Source organism: Rhinoraja longicauda, chromosome 16 (assembly GCF_053455715.1).
Source record: "Rhinoraja longicauda isolate Sanriku21f chromosome 16, sRhiLon1.1, whole genome shotgun sequence".
NCBI classification, from domain to species: Eukaryota; Metazoa; Chordata; class Chondrichthyes; order Rajiformes; family Arhynchobatidae; genus Rhinoraja; species Rhinoraja longicauda.
In genome coordinates, this window is record NC_135968.1 from 18,764,439 (window position 1) to 18,782,634 (window position 18,196).

General features: G+C 46.8%; 2 protein-coding genes across 2 annotated transcripts in view; both read right to left on the reverse strand.

Annotated features, from left to right (window-relative positions):
* The window catches only part of prom2 (prominin 2), a 62,633-nt gene extending 59,856 nt beyond the window's left edge, over positions 1-2,777 (reverse strand). Inside the window, exon 1 of the mRNA XM_078413353.1 lies at positions 2,711-2,777. The gene's annotated coding sequence lies outside the window, so the exon portion shown is untranslated. The remainder of the gene's footprint in view (positions 1-2,710) is intronic.
* An 11,255-nt stretch (positions 2,778-14,032) lies between these two features.
* hpse2 (heparanase 2) overlaps positions 14,033-18,196 on the reverse strand; it is a 144,234-nt gene continuing 140,070 nt past the window's right edge. Inside the window, exon 12 of the mRNA XM_078413359.1 lies at positions 14,033-17,035. Within this exon, the coding sequence (XP_078269485.1) occupies positions 16,870-17,035 (166 nt within the window). The 3' untranslated portion in view covers positions 14,033-16,869. The remainder of the gene's footprint in view (positions 17,036-18,196) is intronic.

Consider the following 18,196-nt stretch of genomic DNA (forward strand, 5'->3'; position numbering starts at 1 on the left):
CCCAGATATGTGCTTCCTCCAAAGCTTGATAATATCTGTACTATAATCAGGTGACCAACACGTACACAATAGTGCAAACACCCACGAAGAACACAGATCCCGCCTGCCTCTGGTTAAGTTTCACTCGGCTGAGAACCAACGTTAACTGGGCTCTTGTCTATTTGCTTCTCTGCGGGTTGGTCGCCCAAGGAGACATGAAGGACATTCAGCCCTTCCAGACTGTTGCGTCGTTCAGTGAGATCGCGGCTGATCTGACTGTAACTCCGGAATATGTTGTATTCAAAGCTAAACAGGGGTTCTGAAGAACCTGGATTCCGTTCATAAAACAATACAATTCGAAGCTGGTATAGAACATAGAACTTAGAACAGTACAGTACAGGAACAGGCCCTTCAGCCCACAATGTCTGTACTGAACACAGTGTCAGGAGGAGGCAAACTGAAGGAAGAGCACCTCATATACCTACGACTGAGTTTAACCAGACTTTACTGGACTTTATTTTGCATTAAATGTTATTCCCTTTATCCTGCATCTGCACACAGTGGACGTCTCCATTGTAATCATGTAGAGTCTTTTTGCGGACTTGATAGCACGCAACAAAAAAGTTTTTCACTGTTCCAATAGACAATAGACAATAGACAATAGGTGCAGGAGGAGGCCATTCGGCCCTTCGAGCCAGCACCGCCATTCAATGTGATCATGGCTGATCACTCTCAATCAGTACCCCGTTCCTGCCTTCTCCCCATACCCCCTGACTCCACTATCCTTAAGAGCTCTATCTAGCTCTCTCTTGAATGTTCCTGGGTTCACGTGGCCAGAATAAACTAAACTAAACTAAACTAAACTATTTTGCTTGGGTAGCTTACAACCCAACGGTATGAACATTGAACTCTCCAATTCTAGGTAACTCACAAACTCCACCTTCTCCTCACCTTTCTTTTTCATTGAACATAGAACGGTACAGCGCAAGCATAGGCCCTTCAGCCCACAAGGTCTGTACTGAACATGATGCTAAATTAAACTATCTCATCCGCCTCCTGCACCGTGATCCATCTCCCTCCATTCCCTGCATATCCATGTTCCTATCCAAAAGCCTCTTAAACGCCACTGTTGTATCTGCCTCCATCACTAGCCCTGGCAGCACCCACCAGGCACCCACCACCCACTGTGTAAAATGCTCCACATGTATCCTTTAAACTTTAGGAAACAATGAGCTACAGATGCTGGTTTAACAAAAAAAAGGCCCAGAGTGCTGGAGTAACTCAGGAAGGTCGTGCAGCTTTGGAGAGGATGCAGAGGAGGTTTACCCAAATGAAACCAGGGTGAGACGGTGGTAGCAATAAGGAGAGGTTGAACAAACTTTGTTTCCTCTGGTGTGTTGGAAGCTGAGGGGAAACCTGTGTAAAATTCTGAGAGGCATAGAGTAGAAAGTCAGAACCTTTTCCCAAGGTGGAAATGTCAAAGACTGGAGGGCACGGCTTTAAGACGAGAGCTGTCTAAGGGAGGTGTGCAGGGCAAACTATCGACACAGAGGGTGGTGGGTGCCAGGTATGTGCTGCCTGGGCTGGTGGAGGAAGCAGATACGGTAGTGACGTTTAAGAGGCTTTTGGATATGCACGTGGATATGCTGGGAATGGAGGGATATGGATCACACTGAGGAAATTTAACCTGGCATAATGTTCAGCATGGACACTGTGGGCCGAAGGCCCCTTTGCTGTGCTGTACTGTTCTACGTTCTACGTTGTAAATGCTGCTCTTCCCACTGAACCCTCACATTCCAAAAAGTCAAGTCAAGTTCGAATGAGGAAGTTGAGATCAAATAAATATCTGGACAATCCCAATGTCTCAACGTATTCTAACCTGGAGAATGTCGGTTAATAACTCAGTTACTGGATCACTGTTTGACAGGTTCTAACCTGTAACCAGGTGTCAAATACTCAGTCAGGGACAATAAACTAAAAAATATATAATTAGAAAGAAAACCTATCTCACGCAAGGTTTCGTTAGCAACTAAAGGCATTCATGGAACATTAATCCTGTAATTCTGGGTAATTAAGATCCCGAAAAATAATCCTAAAACCAGATCACTTTACTATTTGGATTTTTTCTGGCAGATCAGGCAATAATTAATGTTGATTAAGAACATTACTGAACATTTCGTGACCCATCTAGGATTACGATCCGCATATTATACTTAATTTATACAAATCGTACATCAGAAATATCTTTTAGTTTAGAGATACAGTGTGGAAACAGGTCCTTCAGCCACCAAAGTGACACTGACCATCGATCACGCGTCCACACTAGTTCTACGTTATCCCACTTTCTCATCCACTCCTTACACACGAGGGGCAAATTACAAAAGGCTAATTTACCTACAATCCCGCAAAAAGGATGGTGGGTGAACGGAATGAGCTGTGATGGAGGAAGTAGTAGAGCCAGGTACTATCACAACGTCTATGAAACATTTGGACAGGTACATGGATAGGATAGGTTTAGAAGGGTGTGGCCCAAGCACAGCCAGACGGGACTAATGTAGATGGGACCTGTTGGTCGGTGTGGGCAATTTGGGCCAAAGGGCCTGTTTCCATTTACGCTTCATGCTATCTCAGCAAGTGCCAGCAACATAATCAAGAACCAGTCCCACCCCAGTCATTCCTTCTTCTCCTCTCTCCCATCAGACAAGCCGTACAGAAGTGTGAAAGTACATACCTCCAGATTCAGGGACAGTTTCTTGCCAGCTATTGTCTGAACGGTTATCGGGCAACTGAAAGGGCGATGTGCGTGGCAAGTATGACTCTATGCTGTTTGGTCTGCTGAGTTCCTCCTGGACTTTGTATTTTGCTCAAGATTCCAGCATCTGAAGTTCCTTGTGTCTCCAGTGGTATTTGTCATGGACAGCTGACAATCCGGGCCGGTAGAACAACAATAATGAATTAAAATGGGTCTGGGCCAATTTTGGGCGTAGCCTTGGCAACACAAAAGCAGAGTCCTTAGGCAAGTTTGAAACTTGGCCGGGTTGGTTGATAATTGACTTAGCAGGTACGTTCAGTACACTGATAACAATGGGGAAGGAGCTGTTCCTGAATCTGATACTACGTGCTTTCCAGCTTTTGTATTGACGGGAGAGGGGAGAAGAGGGAATGACCGGGGATTGAGTGGTGATGCAAAAAAGTGCAGATGCTGGAATCTGGAGCAAATAGAGAACTCAGCACAGGGCGGCACGGTGGCGCAGCGGTAGTGTTGCTGCCTTACCTTGCTAGAAACCCGGGTTCGATCCTGACTATGGGTTGCTGTCTGTATGGAGTTTGTATGTTCTTCATGTGACCGCATAGATTTTCTCCGGGTGCTCCAGTTTCCTCTCGCACTCCAAACGCGTGCAGGTTTGTGGGTTAAATGGCTTCGGTAAAATTGTAAAATTGTCCCAGGTGCATCGGATAGTGCTGGTGTACGGGCTGATCACAGACTCGACTGGCCTGAAGGGCCTGTTTCCGCTCAGTATCTCTAAACTCTAAAGTTTAAACGCTTCATGTCAGCGGGTAGCCAGCACCTTATGGTGGGAATGGATTGATGCCTTCATGGGTTGGGACCTTGCTTTCAAGTAGGGTGAGGAGGGGGAGGGTAGAAAGCTGGAAAAGGGTCGGCCTTGATTATGCTGGCTGCTTTTCCAAGGCAACGTGAAGTGTACACAGAGACGGTGGGAAGGGAGACTGGTTTGCTCTTAGCAACACAGAAGAATGTCACAGACAAAGGATTTACTGGTTTAAAAAAAAGTGGCGCAGTTGGTGGAGCTGGTTCCATCCTGACCTCTGGTGCTGTCTGTGTGTGGAAATTGTACGTGCTCCCTGTGATGGCATGGGTTTTCTCCGGTTTCCTCCCACACTCCAAAAACGTGCGGGTTTGTAGGTTCATTTGTTCTTTTGTAAAATTATCCCGATGTGTATAGGATAAAACTAGTGTGTACGGGTGATCGCCGGTCAGGAGCGATCTCGATGGGCCGAAGGGCCTGTTTCCACGCTGTACCTCTAAACTAAATTAAACTAAACGTGTGGGTTTGTAAGTTAATTGGCCTCTTGTCAAATTGCCCCTGGTGTGTAAGGAGTGGATACAAAAGTGGGATAACATGGAACTAGTGTGAACAAGTGATCAATGGTCAGCACGGACTCAATGGGCCGAAGGGCCTGTTTCCACGCCGTGTCTTCAAGTCAATGATGAAGATCATTGTACCATACCGGCGGCATGGTGGCGCAGCGGTAGAGTTGCTGCCTTACGGCGAATGCAGCGCCGGAGACTCAGGTTCGATCTTGACTACGGGTGCTGTACTGTACAGAGTTTGTACGTTCTCCCCGTGACCTGCGTGGGTTTTCTCCGAGATCTTCGGTTTCCTCCCACACTCCAAAGACGTACAGGTATGTAGGTTAATTGGCTGGGCAAATGTAAAAATTGTCCCTGGTGGGTGTAGGATAGTGTTAGTGTGTGCGGGGATCGCTGGGCGGCGCGGACCCGGTGGGCCGAAGGGCCTGTTTCTGCGCTATATCTTGAAATCTAAAACAAAATCTAAAAAAGAGGGAGAGGTTAGGTCAGATGAAAAATCCTGGGATATCAGTCTGCAACTTCCTTACACTGGCCAATGGCAACCATAAGGCAATAAGACCTAGGAGCAGAATTAGGCCATTCGGCCCATCGAGTCTACTCCGCCATTCAATTATGGCTGATCTATTTTTCCCTCTCAGTTCCATTCTCCTGAACTATTACCTACCTCATTGAAGACCCTCAGACCATATTTAATAGGACTTTACTGGACTTCATCTTGCACTAACCGTTATTCCCATTATACTTTATCTGTACATTGCGAACATCTTGATTGTAATTCAAAATAAAATTTTAAAAAGTAATCAGAGTTCCGTTTAGTTTATTGTTACATGTGAGTTACAGTGTAAACCATGTATGACTGGAGAGCATGCAACAAAAAAGCTTTTCACTGTACCTCCCCGTACACATGACAATAAACTAAACTAATCTAAACTGTCAAGCAGAAAAGACGTTTCACCAGGAATAAAACCGAGACAGATTTCTGCGGCTGGGAAGAGTTGGAATTGAAAGCAGATGTGGGTTGGTTTGGAGCGGCAACTGAGTGGTGATAGCTTTGACACAGGCCCTTCATTACGGAGGTGAATTCCATCACAGAGTTTCAACACAATCTGCCCGCACATCACCCCCAAGCAAGGGGAAAGATTGCACTGAGCTCCCCACCATTGAAGGGATCTACAGGAGGCGCTGCCTCAAAAAGACAGTCAGCATCATCAGAGACCCACACCACACTGGCCAAGCCCTCATTTCAACCCAGTGGTATGGACATTGATTTCTCTAATTTCAAGTAACTCCTGCATTCCCCCCCCCCAACCCCCACCCCCCCCCCCCCCACACCCTCACCCACCCCCCCCCCCCCCCCACACCCTCACCCACCCCCCACCCCCCCCCCCCCCGATTGCCAGCCCTGTTCTGTTCTGGCCTTATCTATCTTACCTATCAGTCTGAAGAAGGATCTTGACCTGAAACGTCACCTATTCCTTTTCTCCAGAGATGTTGTGTGACCCGCTGAGTTACTCCAGCATTTCGTGTCTCCCATTTCACTCCTGCCATCGGGAAGAAAGTACAGGAACCTGAAAACTGTAATGTCCATGTTCCGGAACAGCCTCTTCCCTACAGCCATCAGGCTATTGAACACTATGAATTCCAACGAAACTCTGAACTGCAAACTGTTTTTCTTGTACTTAAGGACTTTGGTTTTTTGCTTTGCTTTGCATTATTATTGAATCTTTTTATTTATTGAACTTTTTTTTCGTTGTTTTATTAGGTTACCTATTGGGTACTGAGTTTACAGAACTGTTAAGAATTCCAGTTTAGTTTATTATGGTCATGTGATCCGATGTACAGTGAAAAGTGAATTTCCATTGATCTGTTTCGGTACATATGAGATGTAAACACTGCTAACTCTTGACTGTGACATGAATGTTCTCTGGTTACTGTCTTCAAGGATGGCGAAATGGCGCAGCAGGTAGAGCTGCTGCCTCGTCATTTCAGAAACATAGAAAATAGGTGCAGCAGTAGGCCAATCGGCCCTTCGAGCCTACACCGCCATGGTTGATCATCCAACTCAGTATCCCGTACCTGCCTTCTCTCCATACCCCCTGATCCCTTTAGCCACAAGGGCCACATCTAACTCCCTCTTAAATATAGCCAATGAACTGGCCTCAACTACCTTCTGTGGCAGAGAATTCCACAGACTCACCACTCTCTGTGTGAAGAAATGTTTTCTCATCTCGGTCCTAAAAGACTTCCCCCTTACCCTTAAGCTGTGACCCCTGGTTCTGGACTTCCCCAACATCGGGAACAATCTTCCCGCATCTAGCCTCTCCAACCCCTTAAGAATTTTATATGTTTCTATAAGATCCCCCCTCAGTCTTCTAAATTCCAGCGAGTATAAGCCTAGTCTATCCAGTCTTTCTTCATATGAAAGTCCTGCCATCCCAGGGATCAATCTGATGAACCTTCTCTGTACTCCCTCTAAAGCTAGAATGTCTTTCCTCAGATTAGGAGACCAAAACTGTACACAATACTCCAGGTGCGGTCTCACCAAGGCCCTGTACAACTGCAGCAGAACCTCCCTGCTCCTATACTCAAATCCTCTTGCTATGAATGCCAACATACCATTAGCTTTCTTCACTGCCTGCTGCACCTGCACGCTTGCTTTCAATGACTGGTGCACCATGACACCCAGGTCACGTTGCATCTCCCCTTTTCCTAATTGGCCACCATTCAGGTAATACTCTGTTTTCCTGTTCTTGCCGCCAAAGTGGATAACCTCACATTTATCCACATAAATATTCAGGGACCCGGGTTTGATCCTAACCTCGGCCTCTGTCTGTGTGTGGATTTTGCATGTTCTCCCTGTGACCACATGGGTTTCCTGCAGGTGCCACCAACAGCATGAAGCACCCAAAAAGCAAATCTCAATTATTCTCCGCGCATTCCCACTGCCCTCGATTCTCCCACTCACCCACACACACGGTGGAATTTAAACCTCCCGAGGTTTGGTGGCCGCTGTAAATCCCACCGTGTGTGTGGGTGAGCGGGAGAATCGAGGACAGTGGGATTGGGCGGAGAATAAATGGGATTGGCTTTTCGGGAGCTTCGTGCTCTCGGTGACGGTCGAGTCCGTTTCTGAACTTCTAAAGCCTCTATTTCCTCAAAGGTTAAGGAGATTTGGCATGTCGGTGAATTGGGGTTGAGGGGGAAAGATAGATCGACCACGATTGAATGGCGGACTAGACTTGATGGACCGAATGGCCTAATTCTGCTCCTATAACTTAGGAATTCATGAATTTCAATGTTACTGTTACTGGTGCATGCACCAATTAAACGTTCTTGATTCTTGCCACTGTACAACTCTGTGGTATTGTTAATGTTTTATTATTGTCACGTGCACTGAGTTCCAGTGGAAAACAGTGTTTGCATGCTGACCAGTCAAATCATGCAATGCATGAGTGCAATCAAGCCACACACGTACAACAGGCAGTGCAAAGAGAAAAATACCAGAGTGCACAATAGTGTTTTGTTTAGTTTAATATAGTTTAGACCCGCTTTCAAGCTTCTGTATCTTCAGCCCGACAGGAGAGTAGAGAAGACGGAATGACTGGGGTGTGAGTGGTCCTTGATTATGTTGGCTGCTTTCCCTAGGCAGCGTGAAGTGTATACAGTGATGGTGGGGAGTCTGGTTTGTGAGGTAGATTGGCCTACATCCACATCAGCTACTCTTCCACAATCAGCGTGGAAACAGGCCCTTCAGCCCACCGAGTCCGTGCCGCCCAGCGATCACCCCATACATTAACACTATCCTACACACTAGGGACAATTTACAATTTTACTGAAGCCAATTAAACTACAAACCTGGAATGGTTCATTTGTAATGGGGGAGGAAACCAGAGCACCCGGCGATAACCCACGCGGTCAAAGGGTGAATGTACAAACTCCGTGAGACATCACAGTGCGCCATCGTGCCAACCCTCTGTGCCACCGTGTTACAGCATTATAATGTGACAGTTACTGAGGAAGTGCAGATATTTAAAAAGTGCAAGGAACTCAATGAGGTAGGTTGGAAGGTCAGGACTTCACCCTTTAGCCTACGGAGGACCCTTCAGTAGTCGGATAACTGCAGGGAAGAAGCTGTTCCAGAATCTGGTAGTACCCGCTTTCAAGCTTCTGTACCTTCTGCCCGACGAGAAAGTAGAGAAGACGGGATAACTGGGGTGTGAACGGTCCTTAATTATGTTGGCTGCTTTCCCGAGGCAGCGTGAAGTGTACACAGCGATGGTGGGGAGTCTGGTTTGTGAGGTAGATTGGCCTACATCCACATCAGTTACTCTTCCACAATCCCTATCTGAGTAGTAAACAAAAATATTTATTATTGTTTAGATAAACAGTTTTAATGTGAATTCTCCCACTCACTGGGACACTGATCAGTTCTCTCCCAGTGTGGGTGGAACACAGTGATCTTGTGTGAGCAGCCTCCAGCTGCAGGGTGAGAGGGTGGCCTCCAGGTGGCAGTGTCTACCAGGCTCTGGGACCAGGGGAATGTGGAAGCAAGGAACTGCAGGTGCTCGTTTACAAGAAAAGACACAAAGGTCTGGAAAACATGGATAGGTGACGTTTCAGGTCGGGACCCTCCTTCAGATTATGGATGTGTGACATTTTGGGTCAGGACCTTTATACAGAAGGAGCCCGACTTGAAATGTCACCTATCCATGTCCTCCAGAGACAAATAAATTATACCCCACCCTCCCCAAGTCAATGTAGTTCAGAGCCTATTTGGAGGTTGTAGTGTTTAATAGCCGGTAGGGAAGAGGCTGTTCCTGATCCTGGACGTTTCAATTTTCAGGCTCCTGTTTCTTCTACCCGATGGCAGGAGTGAAATGAATGATGCAGGTACTGTGCAGAGAACCGTCCTGTGCTGCTACACCTCATTGGGAACCCTCAGACTATCTCCAATCAGACTTTACTGGACTTTATCTTTCACGTTATTCTCTTTATCATGTGTCCGTACACTGTGGATGGCTCGATTGTAATTATAGATAGTCTTTCCAATGACTGGTCAGCACGCAACAAAAGCTTTTCACTGTACCACTGTTCACTGGGTACACGTGACAATAAACGAAACTAAACTAAACCATAACAACATTTAAAAGACACTTGGACAGGGACATGGATACGAAAGGTTTCGAGGGATATGGGTGAAATGTGGGAAATGGACCTAGTTTAGATGCTCGGCATAGCTCGGCATAGCTTTAATGGCAAAGTTTATAGGAGATATGTGGGGCAAGTTTTTTACACAAAGAGTGGCAGATGCCTGGAACGTGTTGCCAGGGGTGGTGGTGGAGGCAGATACGATAGTGGTGTTTAAGAGGTTTTGAGATAGGCACATGGATATGAATGGAATGGAGGGATTTGAATCACCTGCAGGCAAAGGAGATTTAGTCTTGGCACTGTTGCCAGTGGGCCGAAGGGCCTGTTCCTGTGCTGTACTGTTCTATGTGCTAACACAATGCATACTCTGGCTCCAATGTATATTTTGATTGAGGAAAGAAAGGCAGTGTGGGTGAAGGAGGGAATTTTCTGTATTTAAGGGACTTTATACCAGTAAGCCTAACATCTGTGGTAACAGCTAAGTTACTGGAGGGGAGTCTAATGGATAAGATGTACATGAATTCGAAAAGACAGGGGTTGATTAGGGATAATCAACATGATTTTGTGTGTGGGTGATCATGTCTCACAAACTTGATTGAGTTTTTTGAAGTAGTAAGCAGGATATTCGAGGAGAGCAGGTGGAAATGGAAGAGAGGGATGTAAGAAAACAAGCACGCGCTTCCCTGAAAGTGGCGTTACTGAGGGACAGGGCAGCAAAGAAGGCTTTTGGCACGATGGCCTTCTTCAGGCAGCGCTTTGAGTACAGAAGTTGAGACATTATGTTAGGGTTGTATAAGATGCTGGTGAGGCCACAATTAGGAGTGTTTAGTTAAGTTCAGTTTAGTTTAGTTTAGCTTAGTTTCGTTTAGTTTAGTTTAGAGATCCGATGCAGAAACAGGCTCTTTGGCCCACTGAGTCTGCGCCGACCAGCGATCCCCGCACATTAACACTAACCCACGCACTAGGGACAATTTACAAATTTACCACAGCCAATTGCCCTACAAACCTGTATGTCTTTGGAGTGTGGGAGGAAACCAGAGCACCTCCGACACTGTAAAGAAAACAATCCAAGTTTGACCAACCCCTTCTTCCAGATACTATCCTCTCATCAAGGCAGCATTCTGCTAAACCTCTTCTGCACCCCAAAGTTAAGGAGAGGGGACAATTTCATGTGTAGAGAGGAACTGCAGATGCCGGTATATACAGAAGATAGACACAAAGTGCTGGAGTAACTCAGCGGGTCAGGCAGCATCTCTGGAGAACAAAGATGGGTGACGTTTCGGGTCGGGACCCTTCTTCATCGCTTCTCTCCAGAGATGCTGCCTGACCCGCTGAGTTACTCCAGCACTTTGTGTCTACCTCCAGACAATTTTATGTACCTGGTTCAGTTTAAGAGTAAGGCCAAAGGTTTTTGCATTCATAAATTCATGTTCCAGGGGCAGTATTAGGCCATTCGGCGCATCGTCTACTCCGTCATTCAGTCATGGCTGATCTATCTTTCCCTCTCAACCCCATTCTCCTGCCTTCTCCCCGTAACCCCCGATACCCATGAACCCCTGACATTGGTGAGGGGTTGTATATTGCCTGTATATATACGCAATGCCTGTATATTAATCTTCCAGAATTTGTAAAAGCTTTGCACTTTCCACAAACTGTGTCACAATCGGTTAGACTCCCTCTGACTAAGTCTTGGGACATTTGCGTGTGGCTTTATTCATCAGCTCTGCTCGCTGCCTGGAGAGGCCGGGAAACTCTCATCAACGCTCAGCTGAACCCTACCCCTGTTTGTTTTCACTGCGTTGATCCTTTTTCCTCAGCAACCCTCCTTCAGATGTCTGATCTGATGAAACATGACCACAAGCCGCAGTTTGACTGCTTGTGTCACCCGATATGGGGTAATGCTCAAAGAGGCATCAAGTGGCCCCTCTTATTTTGATAGACCTGACACTATTGATTATCATCACTTCAAGAGACAAGAGGTGGCACAGTGACGCAGGGGTAGGGTTTGCTGCCTCACAGCGCCAGAGACCCGGGTTTGATCCTGACCGTGGGTGCTGTCTACACGGAGTTTGTACGTTCACCATGTGACCATGTGGGTTTCTCCAGGAGCTCTGGTTTCCACCCACATTCCACATGCCACATGGCGGCACGGTGGTGCAGCGGTAGAGTTGCTGCCTTACAGCGAATGCAGTGCCGGAGACTCAGGTTCGATCCTGACTATGGGTGCCGTCTGTACGGAGTTTGTACGTTCTCCCCGTGACCTGCGTGGGTTTTCTCCGAGATCTTCGGGTTCCTCCCACACTCCAAAGACGTACAGGTTTGGAGGTTAATTGGCTGGGCAAATGTAAAAAATTGTCCCTAGTGGGTATAGGATAGTGTTAATGTGCGGGGATCGCTGGGCGGCGCGGACTCGTTGGGCCGAAGGGCCTGTTTCTGCGCTGTATCTCTAAAAAACAAATCTAAGACGTGCAGGTTTGTAGGTTAATCACCTTCTGTAAATTGCCCCTAGTGTGTAGGGTAGTGTTAGTGTAAGGGGTGATCACTGGTCAGCACGGATTCGGTGGGCTGAAGGGCCTGTTTCCGCACTGCATCTCTAAACCGAACTAAACTAAACTCGACACCGAAGCAATCAGCGGGCGTGCCCCACGGCAGGAGACAAGCCGGATGCCGCAGGGTGAGGTGATGTTTGTCCCAGGAGTTCAGCAGGGGAGGAATTGGTAACCGGACCCCTCTCCACTCAAAGCCCACCACCCCAAAGACACAACAGTTTATTCCTCTGTTAATTGACCCCCAGAGCTGAATTGATTTTCACTGGGAAGACGGGACGTGGAGGGGAGTCAAGGGGCCAGGTGCAGTGTCTGGGGGAGATGGAGATTTGCGCTGATTAATTAACCCAGGTTATGGCCGCAGGTTGGAACTGAAACCAGCCCCGAGGCAAGGGGAGGAAGATGAGAAGACATTTTATTTTAGTTTCACTGATTAGTGGTGGTATGGAACAAATTAACAAAAAAGGGAGCAAAGTATTTGGGATGACTAACTGCAGCAGAAGAGGCAGGGACAGCACGGTAGAGCTGCTGCCTCACAGCGCCAGACACCCGGGTTCAATTCTGCCTGTGGGTGCTGTCTGTACGGAGTTTGCATGTTCTCCCTGTGACCGCGTGGGTTTTCTCCAGATGCTCCTGTTTCCTCCCACACATCGAAGACGTGTGGGTTTGTAGGTTAATTGGTTTCTGTAGATTGTCTTTAGTGTCTAGTACAGAACTATTGTACAGTGATCGCTGGTTGGTGTGGACTCGGTGAGCCTCGGTGAGCGTTTATCGCTAAACTAAACTAAACTAAACTAATGTAAGATCCCATGGCTGTACTTTGATAAATAGCAGGCAGGTTCCTGGACAATATTAATCTCGCAGCCCAAATCATTAAGGAAGGTTATCCGGCCCTCATTGTAATCTTGTTGTTTGTGGGAGCTTGCTGCGTACAAATTGGCCGTAATGATTCTTGCATTCCTTCAGCGTTACACTCCCTCTACTACAGAGCTTTGGGTCGTTCTGGGATCAGGCAGTGGTGTGTGGAGCACTGGCCCCCCTCCCTTCACTGCCGCCTCCGTTGCACGTTGCAAACACCATGCAGGTGTTTGCCTCTAAGTGGGGATGCAGGGATCGCTCCAGCATAGTTTCCCAATCCAACTGCTCGCCCATGGCTTGCATCAGGAAACCCCCGCGTTATTGCTTTGACAAGACAATGGTTCTCAGCTCTCCGACAGGGCAAGGAGGAGATGCCAGCAACATCTGCGTCCGGCCCAGGGGGAGTTACTGCTCGCCCCGTCCCACCGAGACTCCCGCCTCCTTAGCAAGTGTTGCCTTGGACACTGACGGATGTTCCATCCACACTGGTTACGTGCTCACCGCCTGAGTCCAAACAGAAAGCTCGAAAATACCCCGACACAATAACTCACATCCACATGTACACACTGACATCACACACACACTCACACACTCTCTCACACACACACTCACACACTCACATACACTTTCTCACACACACACTCTCACACATAAACTCTCACACACACTCACATACACTTTCTCACACACACACTCACACACACACACTCTCACACACACTCACACACACTTTCTCACACACTCTCATCCACTCTCACACACACTTACATACACTTTCTCACACTCTCATCCACTCTCACACACACTCATAGTTTCTCACATACTCTCACACTCTCATGCACTCTCACACATACTCTCTCACACACACTCACACGTTCTCTCGTACACTGTCTCACGCTCTCACACACAGCACACACACACAGACATTGGCACCGACACGCACTTACAACATACATACTCTCACACACACATTGACAAAACTCATACTTTCAAACATGCACTGACCATGCCCACTGACAACATACATTCACAACAACCATGTGATAATGCATAATTGTGACACACAGATAAATGGTTGGGTTGGGCTGGAGGGCCTGTATCCCTGTTGTGTGATTCCATGACTCTAAGTGTTGGTAAATGGGATTAGTATAGATGGCTGGCATGGATACAGTGGGCTGAAGGGCCTGTTTCCATGTTGTATGAGTCTCTGACTCTATCCAACTGCTTTAAGTATCATTGAATCATTGAATAAAGCACGTTTACTGTGTAAGTTGTAACAAAGCTGTACCGACAAATGCAAGGATATTGCAGCACTCAAAAGCATTAAAGTTTAGACTTTATTAAAAAAATGATTTGCATAATTTAATAGAACTTCAGTGCCCTTAAGGCAAAATAAAGTTGCCAGACAAGTCATACATAACTGGCAAACATGCTATATGGCATACTGCTAAAAATAAGCTTGGGATACGGTGAGTATACGTGTTATAATCTTGAGAGACTTCATCTTACAAAGAGATATGAACATCTTAGTTAATACTTTTATATGCAAGACATCAAATATATTAAGTGTGTTAATATTTTCTGATTCTGGTACTGCTAATTATATAGTAGGACATTTAACAAAAACGTTATTTCATGTTATTAGCTGTATGAAAGCAATGTTAAAATGCAACGGGATTGATAGAGATCAAGGTGAGATTTATAGACGATGGCTGGGATCAGCTGGAATCTGGGAAATGACATTCCTGGAACAGAACCTCGGAACTGTACGACTTTGATCAGGCTGCATCTGGAGTACTGCGCACAGTTCTGGGCGCCCCATTACAGGAAGGATGTGGAGGCCGTTGGAGAAGTTGCAGAGGAGGTTTACCAGAATGCTGCCTGGGTTAACACACCAGGGACAATTTACAGAGGTCAATTAATCTGCAAACATGCTCATCTTTGCAATGTGGGAGGAAACCTACGCAGTCACAGGGAGAACGTACAAACTCCGCACCTGTAGTCAGGATGGAACCCGGGTCTCTGGAGTACGGAGGCAACTCTACTGCTGTGCCACAGTGCTGTCTTTAAGTTAAACTACAAGAATTCCTTTAAAAAATTCCTTGAAGTCAAAGGTAATTATTTCTCTGAAAATGTCGGAGGTTGAGGGGAGACTTGATAGAAGAATATAAAATTATGAGAGGCAACGATAGGGTAGACAGTCAGAATCTTTTACCCAGGGTAGAAATGTCCAACACTAGAGGGCATAGCTATAAGGTGAGAGGGGGAAGGTTTTATGGAGATGGGCGGTGCATGTGTTTTACACAAAGGGTGGTGGGGGCCTGGAACGCACTGCCAGGGGCATTTAAGAGGCTTTTAGATGGACATAGGGAGATGCAGGGAATAGAGGGATATGGATCATGTACAGGCAGATTACAACACTGGGCATTATGTTCGGCACAAAATGTTCTATGAATAGAAACTGAGGGGTGAAGAATGGGCTGGGGTAAGAAAAAATCATAGATCTCATCCCTGTTCCCAAGTGCACCAGCAGTTATGTAGAAGTGTCCAGATCCGAAACATCACCTATCCATTTTTCTCCAGAAATGCCGCCTGACCCACTGAGTTACTCCTACACTTTGTGTCTTTTTTTCTAAACTGGCATCTGCAGTAGAACCTAGTGACGTGTTTATCTGCGTGTGACGGTGCTGCAAGCAAGATTTTCATTCACCTGTGCCCCCACTGTACCTGCAGGTGGCAATCAACGCAACAACTTCGTTTGAATCTGGAGTCACATGTGGACCGGAGCACATGGCTGGGATAATCTCCGTCACTGAAAAATATCAAGGATGTTTTACGAATTTTTACGAGGGTGTTGCCTGGATTCGACAGCCTGAGCAATCGTGAGAGGTTGAGCATGCTAGGACTCTATTCCTTGGAACGCAGGAATGATGAGAGGTGATCTTCTAGAGGTGTCCAAAATCATGAGAGGAATAGATCGGGTAGATGCACAGAGACTCTTGCCCAGAGTAGGGGATTCAAGAACCAGAAAACATAGGTTTGAGGGAGGGGGAGGGGCAGGGGATAGATTTAATAGGAACCTGAGGGGTAACGTTTTCACACAAATGGTGGTGGGTGTTTGGAACGAGCTGCTGAAGGAGGTAGTTGAGGCAGGTACTATCGAAACGTTTAAAAAACACTAGACAGGTACATGGATAGGACAGGTTTAGAGAGTTATGGGGCAAACGCAGGCAGGTGGGACTAGTGTAGATGGGACACGATGGCCAGTGTGGCAAGATGGGCTGAAGGGCCTGTTTCCGTGCTGTATGACTTTATAATATAAACTCTAATATCAAGGAACCAGTTGGGTTTTGAAGACATAGTTGTCATTACTGATAACAGAATTTCCTAAAAAATACCAGTCTTACTTAATGACGATGTTAAACTCTGGAGTGCTCCAGTAAGATTTGATTGAATTGATTGACACACAGCTTGGAAACAAGCCCTTCTGCTCACCGAGTCCATGCCAACCATTGATCACCCATCCACACCAGTTCTATGTTATTCTTCGTTATCCCACATTTGCATCCACGTTCAACCCTCCAAAGGCAATTTACAGAGGGGCCAATTAACCTCTGAATCTGCACTTCTTTGGGATGTGGGAGGAAACCGGAGCATCCAGAGGAATCCCAAGCGGCCATAGGGAGAATGTGCAAACTCCACACACAGACAGCAGGTCAGGATCGAACCTGGGTCTCTGGCACATGTCTCTGGGTCTCTACCAACTGCACCACAGTGCCACTCCATTTGAATGCCTGTTTCCACATCAGTAAGACTGTCCTTTAAGTTGCTTGGACCTTGAGAGCTTATCGATGTGGGATCATGGAAGTTATCACAGACCTTGATTTAAGTGCTTTTTTCCCCCCTAGAACTTAATCTGATTGGGTAACTCATATCCTGCAGCTGGAATCCATGAATCTGGGATGTTCCCCTTGGTCCTATGTTGGAAGGACAGATCAGCGTCACAATCCCACTGTCTTTCAGGTGAGAGCTGATCTCAACCAGAGGGAGCAACTCTGAACAGCAGGGACAAGAGAGGGGGAAGACAGTGATGTCCACCTGGAGGAGCCTTCCCAGATCCTGGCTTCAGATGATGTTGAGGGAAGGGATGGAAACAGTCTCTGTTCTTGTTTTTAACATCGCTGGAGGAGACGGAGGCAGCTTCTCGGACGCTGTGCCTCTCGGCTACCGAAACTTGCAGGAGGGCGCGTTTGCGTTCTTCACCACGTAGAAGCCGATGGAGAGAGGTGGGATCACCACCATTCTCCCCGCTCGAAGAGTTCTTGGTTTCAGTTCAGGAAAGGTTTCGTCGTCTTCCATCACCAAGGGACGACCGTTCAACTGGACTGACCTGGGAGTAAAACAAGACCACGGTCAATGGGCACATCGGCTGTTCAACGCACACACTGTCTCGGAAACAGTCTTTGGATAATAAAATAACATTCATGAGTCAAGAGTGTTTTAATGAAATATGTACCAAATCGGAACAATGACATTTCGGTAGAATCATACAATACAGAAACAGGCCCTCTGGCCCAACTTGTGCATACAGACCAAGATGCCCCAACTAATCTCATTCAATCTGCCTGCATTTGGCCCATATCCCTCGAAACCTTTCCTATCTATCTACCAGCCCAAGTGACTTTCAAATGTTGTTATTATACCTGCCTCAACTACATCCTCTGACAACACGTTCTGTGTACCCACCACCTTCTGAATGAAAATTCCCCCCCCCCCCAGGTTCCTATTAAATCTTTCCCCTCACACATGAAACCTCTTGTCGTCTGGTTCTTCATTCGCCTACTCTGGGTGTAATACCCGTGCATTCACCCCATCCCCCAGAGAATCCAGTACAAAATCCTCCTCATGACCTACAAAGCCCTCCATAACCTGGCCCCATCCTACCTGACTGACCTCCTCCACAGGCACACTCCCACCTGCACCCTCCGCTCTGCCGCTGCCAACCTCCTGTCCCCCCCCCCCATCCGGACCAAACTCAGATCCTGGGGGGACAGGGCTTTCTCCATCGCTGCTCCCACCCTCTGGAACTCACTACCCCAAACCGTCAGAGACTCCTCCTCACTCACCACATTCAAAACATCACTGAAGTCTCACCTGTTCAGCACTGCCTTCAACCACTGACCGTCACCTCACCTTCTGTCTCCTTTTTCTGTTCGTTTACTTATTTATCTATTTATTTTCTTCTCTATGTTCTAGCAATCCCTGTAAAGCGTCTTTGAGTGTTTGAAAAGCGCTATATAAATGTAATGCATTATTATTATTATTATTATTATCTCCTTCCCTTCATTATTCCAGGTACATGAATAGGAATGGTTTAGAGGGATACAGGGCAGGTGGGACTTGCATAGATGGGGCATGTTGGTCGGCCTTGGGCAAGTTGGTACCTATGACTCTATGACTCTTTGACAGTATGATGCTGTATGGACTCTATGACTATCACAGACTAATCGATGGAGTTTGGGCATAGCTCCCACAATTATTTCCTCTGCTT